The 16,486-nt window shown below is 39.0% G+C and overlaps 2 protein-coding genes across 2 annotated transcripts in view; both read right to left on the bottom strand.

Moving 5' to 3' along the window:
- Nucleotides 1-7,038: 7,038 nt before the first annotated feature.
- si:dkey-195m11.8 (fidgetin-like protein 2) lies at nucleotides 7,039-11,164 on the bottom strand. Its single transcript, XM_053636427.1, has 2 exons — nucleotides 10,998-11,164; nucleotides 7,039-9,467 (listed from the first exon to the last, which is right to left on the bottom strand). The coding sequence occupies exon 2, from the start codon at nucleotides 9,454-9,456 to the stop codon at nucleotides 8,641-8,643; it is 816 nt and encodes a 271-aa protein (XP_053492402.1). The 5' UTR covers nucleotides 9,457-9,467; nucleotides 10,998-11,164; the 3' UTR covers nucleotides 7,039-8,640.
- A 1,845-nt stretch (nucleotides 11,165-13,009) lies between these two features.
- The window catches only part of krt18b (keratin 18b), a 6,510-nt gene continuing 3,033 nt past the window's right edge, over nucleotides 13,010-16,486 (bottom strand). The window contains exons 3-7 of the mRNA XM_053636400.1: nucleotides 16,366-16,486; nucleotides 15,451-15,615; nucleotides 15,197-15,322; nucleotides 13,885-14,105; nucleotides 13,010-13,144 (exon numbers count right to left, since the gene is read on the bottom strand). The exon at nucleotides 16,366-16,486 is cut by the window's right edge and continues 36 nt beyond it. Coding sequence (XP_053492375.1) covers nucleotides 13,123-13,144; nucleotides 13,885-14,105; nucleotides 15,197-15,322; nucleotides 15,451-15,615; nucleotides 16,366-16,486 — 655 coding nt within the window. The 3' untranslated portion in view covers nucleotides 13,010-13,122. The remainder of the gene's footprint in view (nucleotides 13,145-13,884; nucleotides 14,106-15,196; nucleotides 15,323-15,450; nucleotides 15,616-16,365) is intronic.

Genomic DNA, 16,486 nt, shown 5'->3' with positions numbered 1-16,486 from the left:
AGGTGCCTTTTTGCTGCCGATTTTGTTCAATTAAAAAAAAACTTAAGATGATGTTGAGTTAAAATTCTAAACAAGTGGAGCTTGTTTAAAAAGATTATTGAGCACTGAGAGAAAAATAAAATAAAATAAAGGATGTCTGAGACGTCCATGGAAAAAAAACAACAACAAAAAACAACAAAAAAAAAACCCTTAACTGGCATCAGCCTGACTTTATCCTCAGAGGCTGTAGTATAATGTAGGGCAGATGAACAGAGTGTACACTCTTTCTCCTAATGGTTCACTCTGTGGAGAGATCAGCAGTCTGCCTTCTGTGCTCAGCTTCTGCCCATTTCTGACCATTTCTTTATTTTTCTATCAATAATAATTTTTTTTCTTTGTAGCATGACTGAGATGCTATTTGTCTCATTTGCTGATTAATAATTGGAAAGTGCTTCTTGGTTGACAATGTTGTTCTTATCTCTTGCCACTGATGTTGGAGAGACGATGGTGTGTTGCACAACAGCTTGAATTTAGCGAGAATCAGTGAAAGATTGTCTTCATTTGAGCACGAAACCTTTTTCCAAACAATAAAGCAGCCTTCCAGTTACGCCCGAGTGCTCGTGTCCTTTTATTCGTGTCCGTGTGTGTTCTTTTAGATTTCACTCTTAATGCAGAGACGAAGTCTGTGAGGGTTTTGAGACGAAACCACCTTCACGCATTGGCCAGCTCGTACGAGTCCTCCGGTACTGCAGGTGGCGCTGTTACCGAAGAAGAGCAAGGGCAGATTATTTCAGTCTGAGATGAAGTAAAGGTAAAAGAGAAATAGGACACATGGTACATGAGAATATTAAATGACTTGAGGGTTGAGGATGGTGAAATCGATGTGATGCACCTCCTGATTGTAATGACAGCTACACGGCCAGCAAAGACTCCACACGACAACAGATTGTGCCACGATTACGTCATATTGTTCGTGAAAAACAGAAGAACGTCGTGACCACGTGAAGCATGCTGAGGTGTTTAGAAAGAACCTGCAGCAGGTTGCACTTGTAGTACATAAGCACTATTGTAGCCTAGTTTGTAAACGTAACTGTTGGGAGATTACAGATTAGTAAAAAAAAATGAAAGGTTGCACCAGGTAGCATAGTAGTCTTAAATTATAATGTAAAAAAAACCACACATTCCCGCTAGTTAGCTAATCTACAATTTAATAAAGTAGCTAGCTACACTGCAAGCTACTAAGAAAATATGGCTAATTACATTGAAGCTAATACTTTATAATGAAATCCTCCGATGGGAGATGCAAACTTTCTCACTCAACTTTATGTTAAAGGGGTCAGAACATGATTTTTTCATGTTTTCCTTCTGTATGGGAGTGTAATGTGTATCTGTTTGTACATGTATAAAGCTCTGCAAATTCCCCAAAATCATATTTTCCCCCAAAGCGATTTATCTAACAGAGCGACTGCTCCAGACCTGCCCAAAACGCAGAGTTACCAAGTCCTGATATTACTTCTGTAATTTCTCTACGTCACGGAGTGCACTATCAGCATAATCCCGCCCAAAGGCAGCCAGAAAGAAAGAAGGCATATTCTTCAGTGAATTCAGTGAATTTGTTTCAGTGCGAATGCAAAACCTCTTTGTTTATCCTTCCGAAAACGGACGGAATTGTTAGTTACTGTTTATTTATGACTCTGTTCCTGAACAGTACAACCTAATCGTTTGCTTGTACACAGCGCATTTTATGCAGGACCGCTTCCTGAACCTGGCCGAGCACACGACGGCTAAACACAAAGGCTACTCCTGAAAAATGGGGCGGTTCCCACTTTACTTGGACAATCTTGCGCTTCTGAATCAGAACCTGTAAGTGTGTTTGATTATTTTATGAAGTGTCTGCTACTGACTGTTCAAATGTGGAGTTTTGTGTTGTGGCTCAGTTGTAGACCTCCACTAACGTGCTAGCTAAAGTTTGCTAAGTGTTTGCTTGTATGTTGGTGGTCTGACCATGATGTTGATCGTAGCTGCTCTTGTGATTGTATCTTGAAACGGTTTATATCAATCCAATCACAAGAATCTTAGCTTTCCAAAGATATATTGCATGAGTATCCATGTACACACAGGAGCTATTGCAGTTGCTTCTCTTGCTTCAGAAGCCTTGGAGGCTAATGCTAAGGCTAACGCTAGGGGGCATTACATTTCAGACACACGCAAGGCGTTTGGCCAATCACAACACAACGGGTCAGCTGGCCAATCAGAGCACTCTGGGCTTTTCGTAAGGAGGGGCTTTGGTGAAATCGTAATGTTTTCAGCAGCCTGGGAATAGAGGAACTTCAATAATGTACAGTATTTGACAAATGATGCATTTTTTGAACATTAAAAAATATTACATTCTCTTACAACCAATAAACAACATAATTAACATTTAAAAACGTTTAAAATCATGATCTGACCCCTTTAAATACAGGATGGGTTTCTTATTTACTTTTCAGAGGATTTATTTATTTATTTATTTTGTAATAATCTATGATCTATAATCCTATGGATTAGTTCGTATTGTTAGCTGGATAAAATAGCTAGCTGGCTAGTTAGTTAAAATTTACGTGGTCAGTTAAAAAGATGTTTTTGAATGCTTTTGTCAGTGTAGCTTTTCTACTTTTCCTGTATTTTACTAGAAGGCTAACCCTAGTGAATCTCAGGTTAGATTTTGGGATATAAACAGATATTCAATGAAGTAAACATCTTCTCGGCTCAGGTTGAAAGTTTGAATGATAAATCCAGCCTCTAAAGGTTAAAAATCATGACATAACATTAACAAATCTATTGGGACATTTACTAGGACAGGATTACTTTTTACAGCAGAATCCTACTATAGAGGACTTATTTCTGTGGAAAGTTCAGGTTCGAATCCGTTTCCCCACCAGAGATACTCAATGTTCTGCATACACACTATACTTACCTACAGTAGGTCCCTAAATATTAAGACTGAGACTCAAGCCCTTCCCATTATAAATGGACCCTAAAAGTGGAACTGTGAGCAATCTTGAGGATTATATTTGGACTTTAGTTCTAAATCTAAGGAACAGGATTGTGCAAAATGTTTATATCGGATTTTGTTCCAAGGGGCTCGGCCCGTCCTGGTTTTGCAATACTAATACATAGCTAAAGCAACCAACTTTACAATCATTGGCCCACTTGAGATAGACTAACCCAGTGGTTCTCAAACTTTTCCAGGGCAAGGCCCCCCAAATGGCATTAACATTTGACCGAGGCCCCCCTTTTGCAAGATGCCTTTAAAACACATTAAAAATACAGACTTCTGAATATATCCCCCTTTTTTATTAATAATTACATCTTACATCTTTACATTACATTAGGAATTGATTGTGTGTGTGTGTGTGTGTGTGGGTGTGTGTGTGTGTGTGTGTGTGTCTGAGAGTGAGAAAGAGAAAACATACATTTATTTATTTTTCACACCAAATTGTTGAGGCCCCCCGGGCACCCCCTGGGGGCCCCCAAGGGGGCCGTGGCCCCCACTTTGAAAACCACTGGACTAACCCATCAACAAGGTGTTTCCACACACAGAACTGTCGCTCTCGGGATGTTTTCTGTTTTTCGCACCATTGTGTGTAAACTCTGTTGTGTGAAAATCCCAGGAGATCAGCAGTTTCTGAAATCCTCACACCAGTCCATCAGGCACAACAACCACGCCAGAGAGACCAGTCTTTTTCTTCATTCTGATGTTTGATGTGAACATTACCTGAAGCTCTTGAGCTGTTTCTGCATGCTTTTTTTTTTTTTTTTTGCATTGTGCTGCTGCCACATGATTGGCTGATTAGATAATTGCATGAATGTCCAGGTGTACAGGTGTGTGAGTGTGTGTGAGAGTGTGTGTGTGTGTGTGTGTGTGAATGAGTGTGTGTGAGTGAGTGTGAGTGAGTGAGTGTGAGTGTGTGTGAGTGTGTGTGTGTGTGTGTGTGTGTGTGAGTGAGTGTGAGTGAGTTTGAGTGTGTGTGTGTGAGTGTGTGAGTGAGTGTGAGTGAGTGTGAGTGTGTGTGAGTGTGTGTGTGTGTGTGTGTGTGTGGGCAGAGGTGGGGTTTGTAGATAATAGGACATCTGTCACACTGCATGCTGACACTCAGGAGCTTCAGGACTCGGGTTATTTTCTGAAGAGCTAAACAGATGAAACAGATCTCAGGAGCTTTGGATCTAAAAGTCACTGGAACAGTATGCGTGAATAAGTGAACCTGGAGCTACTTTATCTAGCGTGTAGCGGAACGTTGACTGTAAGCATTTAGTCACCTGATCAATTTCTATGGGATCAGACGGTAACCCAGTCATAGCTGATATCTCTGGGAGGTTACTGATGAAACTCGGTGCAATAGCTGACGTGAATGTACGTTTGACGCAGTAGCGTGGCGAGGTGTAAATATTCCGATCAAAACACAATTTAAAGGAGATGAGATAATCCGTATGTTAGTATCAGGTCAAGAGTGTGACCATCATTATGAGTGGGTCCTATTACGTTCTGATTGACCCCTACTGAATCTAGACTAGACACAACCACTTTTCTTAGAGGGTCTTCAAAATGGGTTATCAAAATGAATATTAAAGTTGTCAACAATTAAAGCTTTGTCTAAAGAAACAACCAGGTTCGAGATAAAATCTGCAGATTCACCAAGTAATTCAGAATATGGCCCTTAGGGTCTGTAAATAATTTGTATTCCACATGGTTTTGGTAGATTGAAGGTATTTATTGTTTATTTTTTGGTTAAAAATGCTTCCGTCTTGCCCCCCTACCCCATCACCCAGAGATATGAAGAATTCAGGAGATTGTTCTCACATGTCGGGAGCAACCAGTACTTGCCAGAAATTGCTGCAGATCTTTTCATGTTTCTGTAGGCCTCTCTGCAGCCTCCCTGATCAGTTCCTCCTGATCTTCTCATCAGTTTTAGAGGGACGTCCTGCTCTTAGTGTCACCGTCGTATCATATTTTCTCCACGTGTTGATGATCGTCTTTACAGTGTTCCATGGTATATCCGATGCCTCGGAAATATTCTTGTATCCCTCTCCTGATTGATATTTTTCAACAATGAGATCCCGGACCTGCTCTGTAAGATCTTTGTGGGCCAGGGCTTTTCTAGTTGGATGTTAATAAGATGATGTCAGGAGAATCCTATAGGAACAGCTGGACTGTATTTGGAGTTAATCAGCCACTTTAATTGATGGCAGGTGTACACTAATTAGTATTTAATATGAGTTTGAATGTGATTGATTGATTCTAGAGCTGCAACAACTAATCGATAAAATCGTTAATAATCGATTATGGATTAGTTGCTCTGCGCGCTGTACATTTACTCATTACGTTACTTCTGTTCTGAAAATACGCTTCGGAGAGTAAATACTAAAGTTGTGTCCCAAATGAGGTACTGTACACTTACACTATGCATGATGTACTCCACCGTCTAGTGCAATGATTTCACGGACCCCTAGTGGTCAGTGGTGTAATTGCAGGGGGTCCATAGGAAAATTTTTAAAATGTTTAAATAATATATTTTCTTTTGTTGTTAAATGTATCAAAACATTCAAATGAGATGTTTTAAAATTAATCAACATGGTTATTCACAAATATCACATGAGCTGATGATCGTTCATTGATGGATTTATTTAAAATTTATTTACAAATGAAATGATAATTTGCAAAAACCTGAGTGGTAGAGAAGTTCAAGTGTCGCATTGATGGATAAAATAAACAAAGGATAATTCAGAGAGTCAAATTAATTATAGATGCAAAAAAAAAAAAAGCACTGAATGAAACTACAGTCCTAAATTAATAATATATATTCTGGTGTGTGTGTGTATACTGGGTTCTTTTCAGTCTTATATAATTGGTCTTTTCAGTCTTATACAACAGTTGTGTAAAGTTTTAGTCTTAAGTTTATATTTGTAACACTCAGTTTGTGGATTTTATTTTAAATAAATGAAAAAATGGTGCTGGAAGTTTGCCCCCGATCCGATTAATCGAAAAAATTATTGGCCAACTAATCGATTATGAAAATAATAGTTAGTTGCAGCCCTACTTGATTCTGAACACTGCCACATTCCCAAATATAATATATTCAGAATACAATGTCTTATATTTATCTAAAGGTTAAATTATTAAATGTAGAATTCTGTGAACCGGAAAATAAAAAGCTACACGTGAATTGTTTTCAGTACAGATTTTATTTTGCATGAATGGTTCCTGAAGTAGTCTTTTTCAGAATTAAAAATACACAAAAATCCATTTGCAATGACACCTTATATTTAAAAAAGAAAAATAAAAAAATTAACATACAAGCACATGAGGTAGTGTTTTTTTTTTTTTTTTTACAACTATTAAACTACAACCACACAAACTTAAGAATTATTATTTCAAACTTAAGAATTAGCACACTTACAGCATTTATGACCCGTTTGTAAATCTAATTAAATCTAATTTTTGATCAAAATTGATATAAAGATGTAAGTTAATGTGTCTTCAAACATCACAAAGACATTGTGTTCCTGAGGAATAAAAAATGGAACCGCAGAAAGAGGAAAACGTTTCGTATCTTTCTGCCATTTTGTGTAATACAAAACACTTTGTGAGATGATTAACACGATCAAATTCACTGAACAATTCAATATTAATAACAGCTATGATCTATAAGTAACGGTGTCTCTGCATCTGATTCAATACCAAAAATTACCAATTAATGAATGGTAAAGTGTTCACTGTAAACATAATCGAAGGACAGATATGTTAGCTCTTAGAGTAGCTGAATGAGCTAAGTGTTAATGATGTACAGCTGAGCATGAACAACGTTTTTTTCTTTTTTACCATTAATGAACAAAAGTAAAAAAAAAAAAAGACATTTTCATTCCTCGAGTTTGTTTTTTTCGTCATTCCTGAGATAATTCACGATTTGCAGAGTTTCCTCTCATTCTGATTCACTAATTGCATATTTCTCGTAATTCTTTGTGCGAGTTTGTGTCTAGAATACATAAGTAGTGTCCATTAAAATATCACATATTTTAAAAAAAAAAAAAAAAAAAAAAAAAAAGAAAGCCTTGTAAACTTTTATGGTTTAAATTCCTGAGTATTTTCCTGAGTATAAATACCTGACTATTTACTTCATCTTTAAAATGTCTAATCAGTTTTCTTCCCCTCCTTAACGTTCTGTCTTCACCCTCCGTGTGACTAGAATTTATTGATTGGTTCGGGGATTAGTGCTTGCTGTGGCTTATGCTTCACTGCACTGATTGATTACTTACAGAGCGGGGGTTAGAAAACAATAGTCGGTCTGAGGAAAAGGAAATGTAGGGCTCTACGGATATAGGCTGTGTTTCCACCAAGGTTTAGGAACCTTCTGAGATTCAGAAATCTCCTGGATGAGTTCTTGTTTTGGGTTCATGATATGGGAGAATAACAAGATGTAGGTGTGTAACGCTTCAGTGCCTGGCAAAATCACAGCAAACATGCAGGAAGCTGAGATTCTGAGACTGAAGTTCTTCTTGAATAGTTCTGTCTTTGTTGCATCAACGTGACTTAAAATCACTAGCCGTGTTTGCACCCTTCAAGTCTTTGTAGTTGCTAGCTAAATACAAGAAGGTTGAGCAACTATCAGTAATGTTCACTATGCCAATGCCAATTGTTTCTATGGAAGACTCGGCCCAGGGCTCAAATTGGCCCTGGTTGCCCTGGTGATAATGCACCACATATTCCTAAATAATAACTATATTCTTTAAAAAAAAGTTCCTGCGGTGGAAATGTTCCTAAAGTAAACAAGTTCCTTTAAACCTTTCTACATTGTGGTGGTAGAAATGCGTTTAAAATTCCTGAGTTCCTGAAAAGATTCCTGAGACAGAAATGTGCCTACAGATTCTGGCTTGTGTATGACCTAGAAGCAATGTTCAGTACGCCAAACAGGAACTTAAATGGCTCCTAGAACCAACGTCACCATTACAGTGGGACAACTAGTGACTCTGCTGGGGCTTGGGCCAGTTTGTGAATATCAATATATTTGTGAGAAACTATATTGATATTATTACAGACCTAGATCTAGAAACAGGTTCCACTAGTAATAAATCCTGAAAATGTTACTGTGCTGAAACAAGACTAAAATTCCTTTTTTTTTAAAAAAAAAAGAAAAAAGAAAAAAAGAAGAAGATTCCTGCTATGGAAAAAGATTGTGATTATGATACACCAATTTGTAGTAGTAATCTGGGAATCATAAAATGTGATATAATATGTAGCATGAATTCCTTACAAATTCCCAACATCAAAATAAAATCTAATTTAACAACTAACATTTGTCATCATTCAGGTTCAAATGGAGAGTGAAGATCTGCAGATAAAACCAAAGCTCTACGAACGCTCCACTACGTTGCATATTTTGGGCCATCTCAGGGGTAGGTGTATCAGGGGTAGGTGTATCGGGGTAGGTGTATCAAGGGTAGGTGTATCAAGGGTAGGTGTATCGGGGTAGGTGTATCAAGGGTAGGTGTATCGGGGTAGGTGTATCAGGGGTAAGTGTATCAGGGGTAGGTGTATCGGGGGTAGGTGTATCAAGGGTAAGTGTATCAGGGGTAAGTGTATCAGGAGTAGGTGTATCGGGGGTAGGTGTATCAAGGGTAAGTGTATTAGGGGTAGGTGTATTGCTCAGCACCATTATAAGACGCTGTTTCTGAGGGCTGTAAATAACTGCTCTTCCTTACCAGGTCTACCTTCATAACTGGCTGTGGGAGAATCCTGTCTGGCCTGAAGCTCTGAAGATCTGCACTGCTATTTGGGATGCCATTGCTGATGGGATGCTCACTGTTATCTCTTGCTGTATAAGGTGACACTCTGGTGCTTTTGTTTAGATCGAATCCAAAAGTCTTGTTATGTTCCTGGAACTCCTCGGGCCGTTTCAGAACCTGGGTGCTGTGGGTGGGTTGGAGGCCACTGCTCAGAGGTGGTAGAAGGGAAGGAGAACTAGGGTTAGTTAAACCCGGGGGATAGGTATAGACTGGGGCAGGAGTCTGGTAGGTTGGCGGTAAGGCAAAAGCTGGCTGGTGCAAGTAAGTGGGTCGAGGGTACAAGTGCGACCCGCTGTAGGTGGAGGTATAATCTTGAGATATGGCCCCATTACCGAATTGCTCTGAAAGGTTACTTGCACTCGCTACAGAACCTTTTATTCCATCGATCCCATCTGCGTTATAGCCCATAGACCAGGCATCCTGGCCGGGTTCACTTCTTCGGAAAGCGCCGGGCTCCGGGTAGACCGGAGTGAAGGAATACCTCTCAGCATAGCGCTTCAGCAAGGTGGAGGCGCTGAGGGCGCTGATATCGTCAGAATATCCGGAGAAAGCAGGATGACTGGGCTGCGGATATGAAACAGGCTTAGGGTGGGCAGGAGGTGACGTGGTGGAAGTGATGTCATAGTGTTGCTCTGCCCACTCAGACGACCAGTGCATCTTTACCACATCTAGCAGGAAGAGAGACGTGGAAATTATGAGAAAGTGGAAGAGTGATTATGCAAATTAGTCACGAGTGCGATTTCAGTATCAGGGCCTCGGATTAGCCGAGCAGGACGTTAGCCGAGATTGCTAGCTTGCTAGTTTAGCATGTATGCTCCAGGAAGCACATAATAGTTTGCACATCAGGCGTGATCGGTTCAAAGCTGTTAAGGCCCAATTTTGTAACTTACATACTTACACTTACACCCCCCCCCCCCCCCCCAAACAGCTTTATGGGGAATAACGGTCTCTGTCTTAATTGGGAAAAAAAATTTAATATAGTGAATGTGTGTTCACGTGGTGTGTGTATATAATATATATATTTGTTGGTATATTGTGTGTATTTCCTGTTCTCCTCCTCCACCCCCCACCCCAAAAGAAGGCTGCCTATGGAATGTCAGGAATTCAGCCTGGGATCTATTTACAAAGGGAACATCCTCTGGACACACACACACACACACACACACACACACACACACACACACACACACTCACATACTCAATGCATGGCTCACAGTGAAGAATATTTTCATTAAAATTCTCCTTTGATTGATTTGCTAACGTTAGCATGAGCAATGTTGTGTGTTAATCAGTAGAGCCACTAATGATGTGCGAAGCCATGATTCTGTCCAGAGCGATATGATGATATTATATCAATATCACAATTATTCACATCACAATACACATTTCTGAGATATCGCTGGTAATCAGTGTTATTGCCGGTGGGTGGGTGGGGGGAGGGGGGCGTTAGGGTTGGGGGGCAGTGAAATTCTAATCGATGTTAAATGAAGGTATTTTTGGACTTGTACAGGGAATTCTAAATCATTTAACACATTTAACGATTTCCTTTCTCATGATAAATGACATTTAAAGTAAACTGTAAGAAACCGTGTAAGAAGCAAACAAACAAACAAACAAACAAACAAACAAAAAGACAGAAGTCTGTTGTTAAATGTAAACAATATCACTTCCCTCCAGGTTTTAAAGTTTTAAATGTTAACACAATGTCTCAGCTGTTAAAGTCATCACACACACCACACACCACACACCACACTAACAAGCTACATGCTTTAGTATTGCAGCACACACACACACACACACACACACACACACACACACACACACAATGTAATGAATGACCATAACTGTGTCTTGGACTTTGTCTCAGTGTGTGTGTAAGTTGATAGTGATGTGTGTTAACGTGTTTTACAGCCCACATGTCCGAAAGCACAAGAGAAACCACTGTTACCTGTTTAATATCCCTCACTTCTCTCTCTTTTCAACGCTATACATCTCTCTCTCTCTCTCTCTCTCTCTCTCTCTCTCTCTCTCTCTCTCTCTCGCTCTCTCTACATATAATAAACATCACAGTCTCTTTTTATTTAGGGGGGTGGGGGTGCAATAAAATGGACACATACAAACATAAACACACAAATATGCAAACACACACACACACACACACACACACACACACACACACACACGTACAGATATCTTACCTTCTCATTTCCAGGCGTCTCCACACTAACATAGCAAAATGTTCAGTTCCACGCCGTCCTCTTCCTTCTGCAGCTCATTCACCCTCTCAGTGACACCATCCACACATCCACAGCCCTGCCCCCACGCCACAATACCCCCACACTACACCATCCTACCCCACGCTGCCCCTCCCCCTACAACCCGCTTTTTTACCTAAAACCATTCCAGCTCTGCTCCAGGGGAACACAGGGTCTCTGGTAGTTACAAGGGTTGCCAGATCTAAAAAAATTTTTTACACAAGCCTTCCATTAAAAAACATTTTTTGTCAAATCACATACATTTGATATGTGCAGAGGCGTACCTATGGGGCAGGCAAGACAAGTAAATACCTGGGGCCCCGCATACTGAGAGGGCCCCCGAGGGCTGATCATTTAAATAATCAGAAATGTTCATCTTAAAATAATGTGCAGGAACATCTCAGCAACCCCTATTTTAATACCTGGGGCCTTTTGCTGGGTACTATCACGTTTGAGGCTCCTGTATGCTCCTGCACCACCCCGTTACTGTGTCTCTAGCTGCTGCAAATCAGTACTTTACGTTAGTTAATACGAGGGGCGTAACCTGGCCTGGTGCTGTAGCCCTGAACATTTATTTCTTTAGCCCACGAATAATTCTCCTCTTCTCCAGCGGTTTGTCACCATGTTACTGAACGTCAGTAAAAGAAGACGCCAGTGTTGTAATTTTATATCTTCAGTGAATGGAGGCGAGACCAATCAGACAGCGTTTACAGGAAAATACGTGGAAACACTCACGTCTTATTGGCTCTCAATTCTGCCAAACCCTAGCTCACTCGGTCAGTTAGTGTGAGGGGGGAAATATACCCTGATTTCTACTTTATTTATTTATTTATTTATTTATTTATTTTTACCAGTCAAGAGATTGAAACTGAAACACACCTGAAGTACCATGACATGGTTTTGGACCTGGACCTGGACGTTCTCGCTGTGGTTGCTGGGACTACGGATGCTGCGATGGCCGTGGGACTGCAATTACCACATACAGTTCTGCACTCGGATCTCCTTTAGTGAACATTCTATTTTTGTGATGGAGAAGAATCTGGGCTCAGCCCCGGATGATTGACAGCCTGGATAACGCCCCTGATTAATACGTTAGTTAATACATTAGTTAATATTAATTAAAGATGGACAGTTTGTTTCCTCACTGAGGTTTGATTTCCTATTTGTAAAACACAAATATGGATGAAGCTGTAAAAAACCCCAAACACTTCATGTTCTGTTAGATATGTTTTGACTATTAAATGTACATTGTATAATTATGTCTGTAGGTCCTGTGAAATATTTTTGTTAAATGTTTATATTACACAGGGGGAAGAGGCACAGTTTTGAGCTCCTTTTCTTTATTCGTTCTTACGATTGTTTTCAATAAAGAAACATGACGTGGTACTGCGAGTTTCAGGCTTTTGTTTGTTCTCTGTTTTTTTTTCTGACCCTGAAATTAACTCCGCCCCTTGCTGGAAGTGATGCTGTATTCGAGTGGCAGTTCACAGGTATGAATGAATGCCAGTGTGTTATAGAATTAACAATGAATCTGTCTTTGTAGTGAAGTTAATATTTGTGTTTACTGCTGATGCTGTGAGCAGCCATGTTGATCTGACATCACTCCCTGAATAATATCATTCACACCACGAGTTTATTTTCTCTTATTAACTCCAAGAGAGAACTAAGGGAACAACGGATTACAGCTGCTATAACATAAGTGAGAACATTAAATATAACTCTAAATGGATAAAAAAAACACACACACACACACACACACACACACACATACACACTAACACACACACACACACACTAACACACACATGCACACACACACACACACATACACAGACACACACACACACACACACACACACACACATACACAGGCACAGACACACACACACACACACACTAACACACACATACACACTGCACTGGTTCATTTTTTCAGTTTACAGAAAACACAGACATGCTGGAAAATGGTGGTCATTTTATTGAAAATGTGGAAGATTAAATCCTCAGAGTCAGATTTAGGAAGTGAGAGACTGAGGTTTTTACTCTTTCAGCTTTTCTCCTCTCTGTGTTAATCCAGAGCATCCTGCAGTCTGAGGAGGAAACCAGAGAAGAAACAGCATGAGTGAAATATACACAAAGTAAATAATCAAATCCTTTATTGTGTATGTGTGTGTGTGTGTGTGTGTGTGTGTGTGTGTGTGTGTATATCTGTGTGTATGTGTATATGTGTGTATGTGTGTGTGTGTATGTATATGTGTGTGTATGTGTGTGTGTGTGTGTGTATATATGTGTGTATGGGGGTATGTGTGTGTATGTGGGTATGTGTGTATATGTGTGTGTGTGTGCGTTTGTGTGTATGTTTGTATGTGTATATATGTGTGTGTGTGTTTATGTGTGTGTATGTGTGTGTGTGTGTGTATGTGTGTATGTGTATATGTGTGTATGTGTGTGTGTGTATGTGGGTATGTGTGTGTATGTGGGCATGTGTGTATATGTGTGTGTGTGTGTTTGTGTGTATGTGTGTATGTGTATATATGTGTGTATGGGGGTATGTGTGTGTATGTGGGTATGTGTGTATATGTGTGTGTGTGTGCGTTTGTGTGTATGTTTGTATGTGTATATATGTGTGTGTGTGTTTATGTGTGTGTATGTGTGTGTGTGTGTGTATGTGTGTATGTGTATATGTGTGTATGTGTGTGTGTGTATGTGGGTATGTGTGTGTATGTGGGCATGTGTGTATATGTGTGTGTGTGTGTTTGTGTGTATGTGTGTATGTGTATATATGTGTGTGTGTGTTTATGTGTGTGTATGTGTGTGTGTGTGTCCTCACTTTAAATCTTCTCCATCCAGCAGGGTTTTGTAGGTGGCGATTTCTGCCTCGAGTTTCATCTTCATGTTGAGTAGAGTCTGGTACTCCTGCCCCTGCTCTGTGATCTTTGCCCTGAGCTGCCCCAGTTCTGCCTCCAGCTGCATGATGATGCTGTTACATTTCTCCATCTCAACGTTGAAGCGGAGCTCAGTGTTCCTCAACGTGTCCTCCAGTGATGCTTTCTAATGGACAATAAACACTGGGTATTATTATTATTATTATTATTATTATTATTATTATGATTATTATTATTATTACTATTATTATTATTATTGTAGTTAATTGTTTAACATAATTTTAAAGTAGTATTTTCTATTTTAATTTGTATTAAATGTCATTTTAACATTTAGTCACTGTTCTCTAATTTAGCCAGCTCACAATTCCTGTTTAATTTTAATTAATTATTTACTTTAAGGTTACTTCATTATCAACTCTTTAATTTTGTATTCTTAGAATTTCTGTTTTTATTTTAATTTTCTCTATTTACTGATTCATTCCTTATGCTGTTTTTAGTCACTTTCATTCGTTTTTAAAGCACTTTGAGGATAATAATAATAATAATAATAATAATAATAATAATAATAATAGTAGTAGTAGTAGTAATAGTAGTAGTAGTAATAATAATAATAATAATAATAGTAATAATAGTAATAATAATAATAATAATAGTAATAATAATAGTTGAACGTTTGTACAGGAGGTTTTTACATTTTTTTATTTAAATTCAGAAATGTTGAGTTTGTAAATATTGGCACCCTCTGCTGCCAGTGAGGTGAATTACAGTTGAAACGCTGACCCCACCCATTCCGCTGAAACGATGTATGACTCGTGAGTTCCGTTTAAGTAAATACAGACCGCTTAGTTCCAATTGGGGGCGGAGCTAATTTCAGGGCCAGAAAAAAAACTAAGCCTGAAACTTACAAACAAACTAAAATGTAACACATGGAAATAAGAACTTCTCAGAAATGAAAGTTAGAAAGAGGATGCAGCTGGAAATTGTTCTGTAATGAGGATCGCTTTTGTAACATTGTGTACTTGTGCCCATCTTTTTTTTCATTATTATTAATTTATTTATTTCTACACTTTTAAAATAATTTAATTCTTATGTAAAGCGCCTATAATTTGGGGTGGAACCTCTCCCACTCTTCTCAAAGCAAATCTACGTCCATGTTTTGTTATATAATGTCTTTATATGATATGATTATTACAGGAAAACTGTCTAGAAACACTTTGAAATTTCACAAACCGCTGCTTTAACAGCGTGTAGCATTACCAGGCTTTGCTGCGATGCTAGCTCGATCTCTAGCGTCTGAATTTGTCTTCTCAGGTCGTTCGTCTCCATCTGAGCTCCCTGCAACGCTTCTGTGTTCTGCGACACTTGAGCCTGGACATCCGCTATCTACACACACACACACACACACACACACAATTAAATACACCTTTTTCCTCACAATTAAACACAAGCGGGTGAGAAGATTAGCTATTTCTCAGTTAGCTAAATGCTAACGAATGTGGTCAGTAATCCACCTGGTTTTCATGCCACATTTTGAGTTCCTCAGCGTTCTTCATCGCCAGTTTCTCATAATTAGCTCTCATTTCCTCCATGACCTGAGACAGGTCTTGTCCCTTCGGAGCATCTACGTCCACCTGAACGCCAGACTGCGTAATCTGATTACGCAGATCTGCGACTTCCTGTTGAAGAAAAAAAGACAGAAAATGGTGTCTTTGGGGGGAAAAACCCCGGATAGATTCATTTTGAAATAAATTTCAGTGCATGACAAGGGCGTGGCTTTTATCATCGCAGACTCTGAGTCTAAATTCATTAGTAAAGATTTATCTGTACATTAAATGAATCATGTGAGAATCGGCTCTCATCAGAAATTTGTATGAACTGGAATAAACGTAGCTGGATTTTGTTTAATTTTATACAAATGAAGTCATAAAAAAGGTACAAATACTAAACCCCGCCCATAACCTAAACACCTAACCTAACCCCGCCCCTAACCTCAATCTTACTCTTTGTACTTTTTTTCCGAAGTCATGAGTATTGTTGTGTGTGAGTGTAAAGAGATTACTAATTTATAAACTTGGTTTCACCAGCAAAAATATTAAACAATTATTAAAGAAATTATATATATATATATATATATATATATATATATATATATATATATATATATATATATATATAATCTGTTAATCGAAATGTAAAACATCCAATTTATTCCTGATTTAATCCTGAATTTAGTTTTCTGTAAACTCGGACTAATTTTATTCTTGTTGCGTCTTTACTTTTAACATATTCGAGCGCTGACACTGGAGACTCCTTCCATAAATATTAATTAAATAAGTATACCAAGGATAACCACCAGGTGAAGGTTTTAACGAGCTCTACACTGTGTTTAGTCTAATCTTGCCCGTGCGTGATCAGGTATAACTCACATCATCATGGTTCTTCTTGAGGAACAGAAGCTCCTCTTTCAAGGCCTCCAGCTCGCTCTCGAGGTTCATGCGATTGACATTAGTGTCGTCGATGACTTTCCTCAAGCCTGCGATATCCGCC

The sequence above is a fragment of the Ictalurus furcatus genome, chromosome 11 (assembly GCF_023375685.1).
Source record: "Ictalurus furcatus strain D&B chromosome 11, Billie_1.0, whole genome shotgun sequence".
NCBI lineage: Eukaryota > Metazoa > Chordata > Actinopteri > Siluriformes > Ictaluridae > Ictalurus > Ictalurus furcatus.
This window is presented reverse-complemented; position numbering and strand designations above follow the sequence as displayed.

Coding starts and splice junctions, on each gene's coding strand:
- si:dkey-195m11.8 (XM_053636427.1), bottom strand. CDS start 9,456: ATGCACTGGTCGTCTGAGTGGGCAGAGCAACACTATGACATCACTTCC.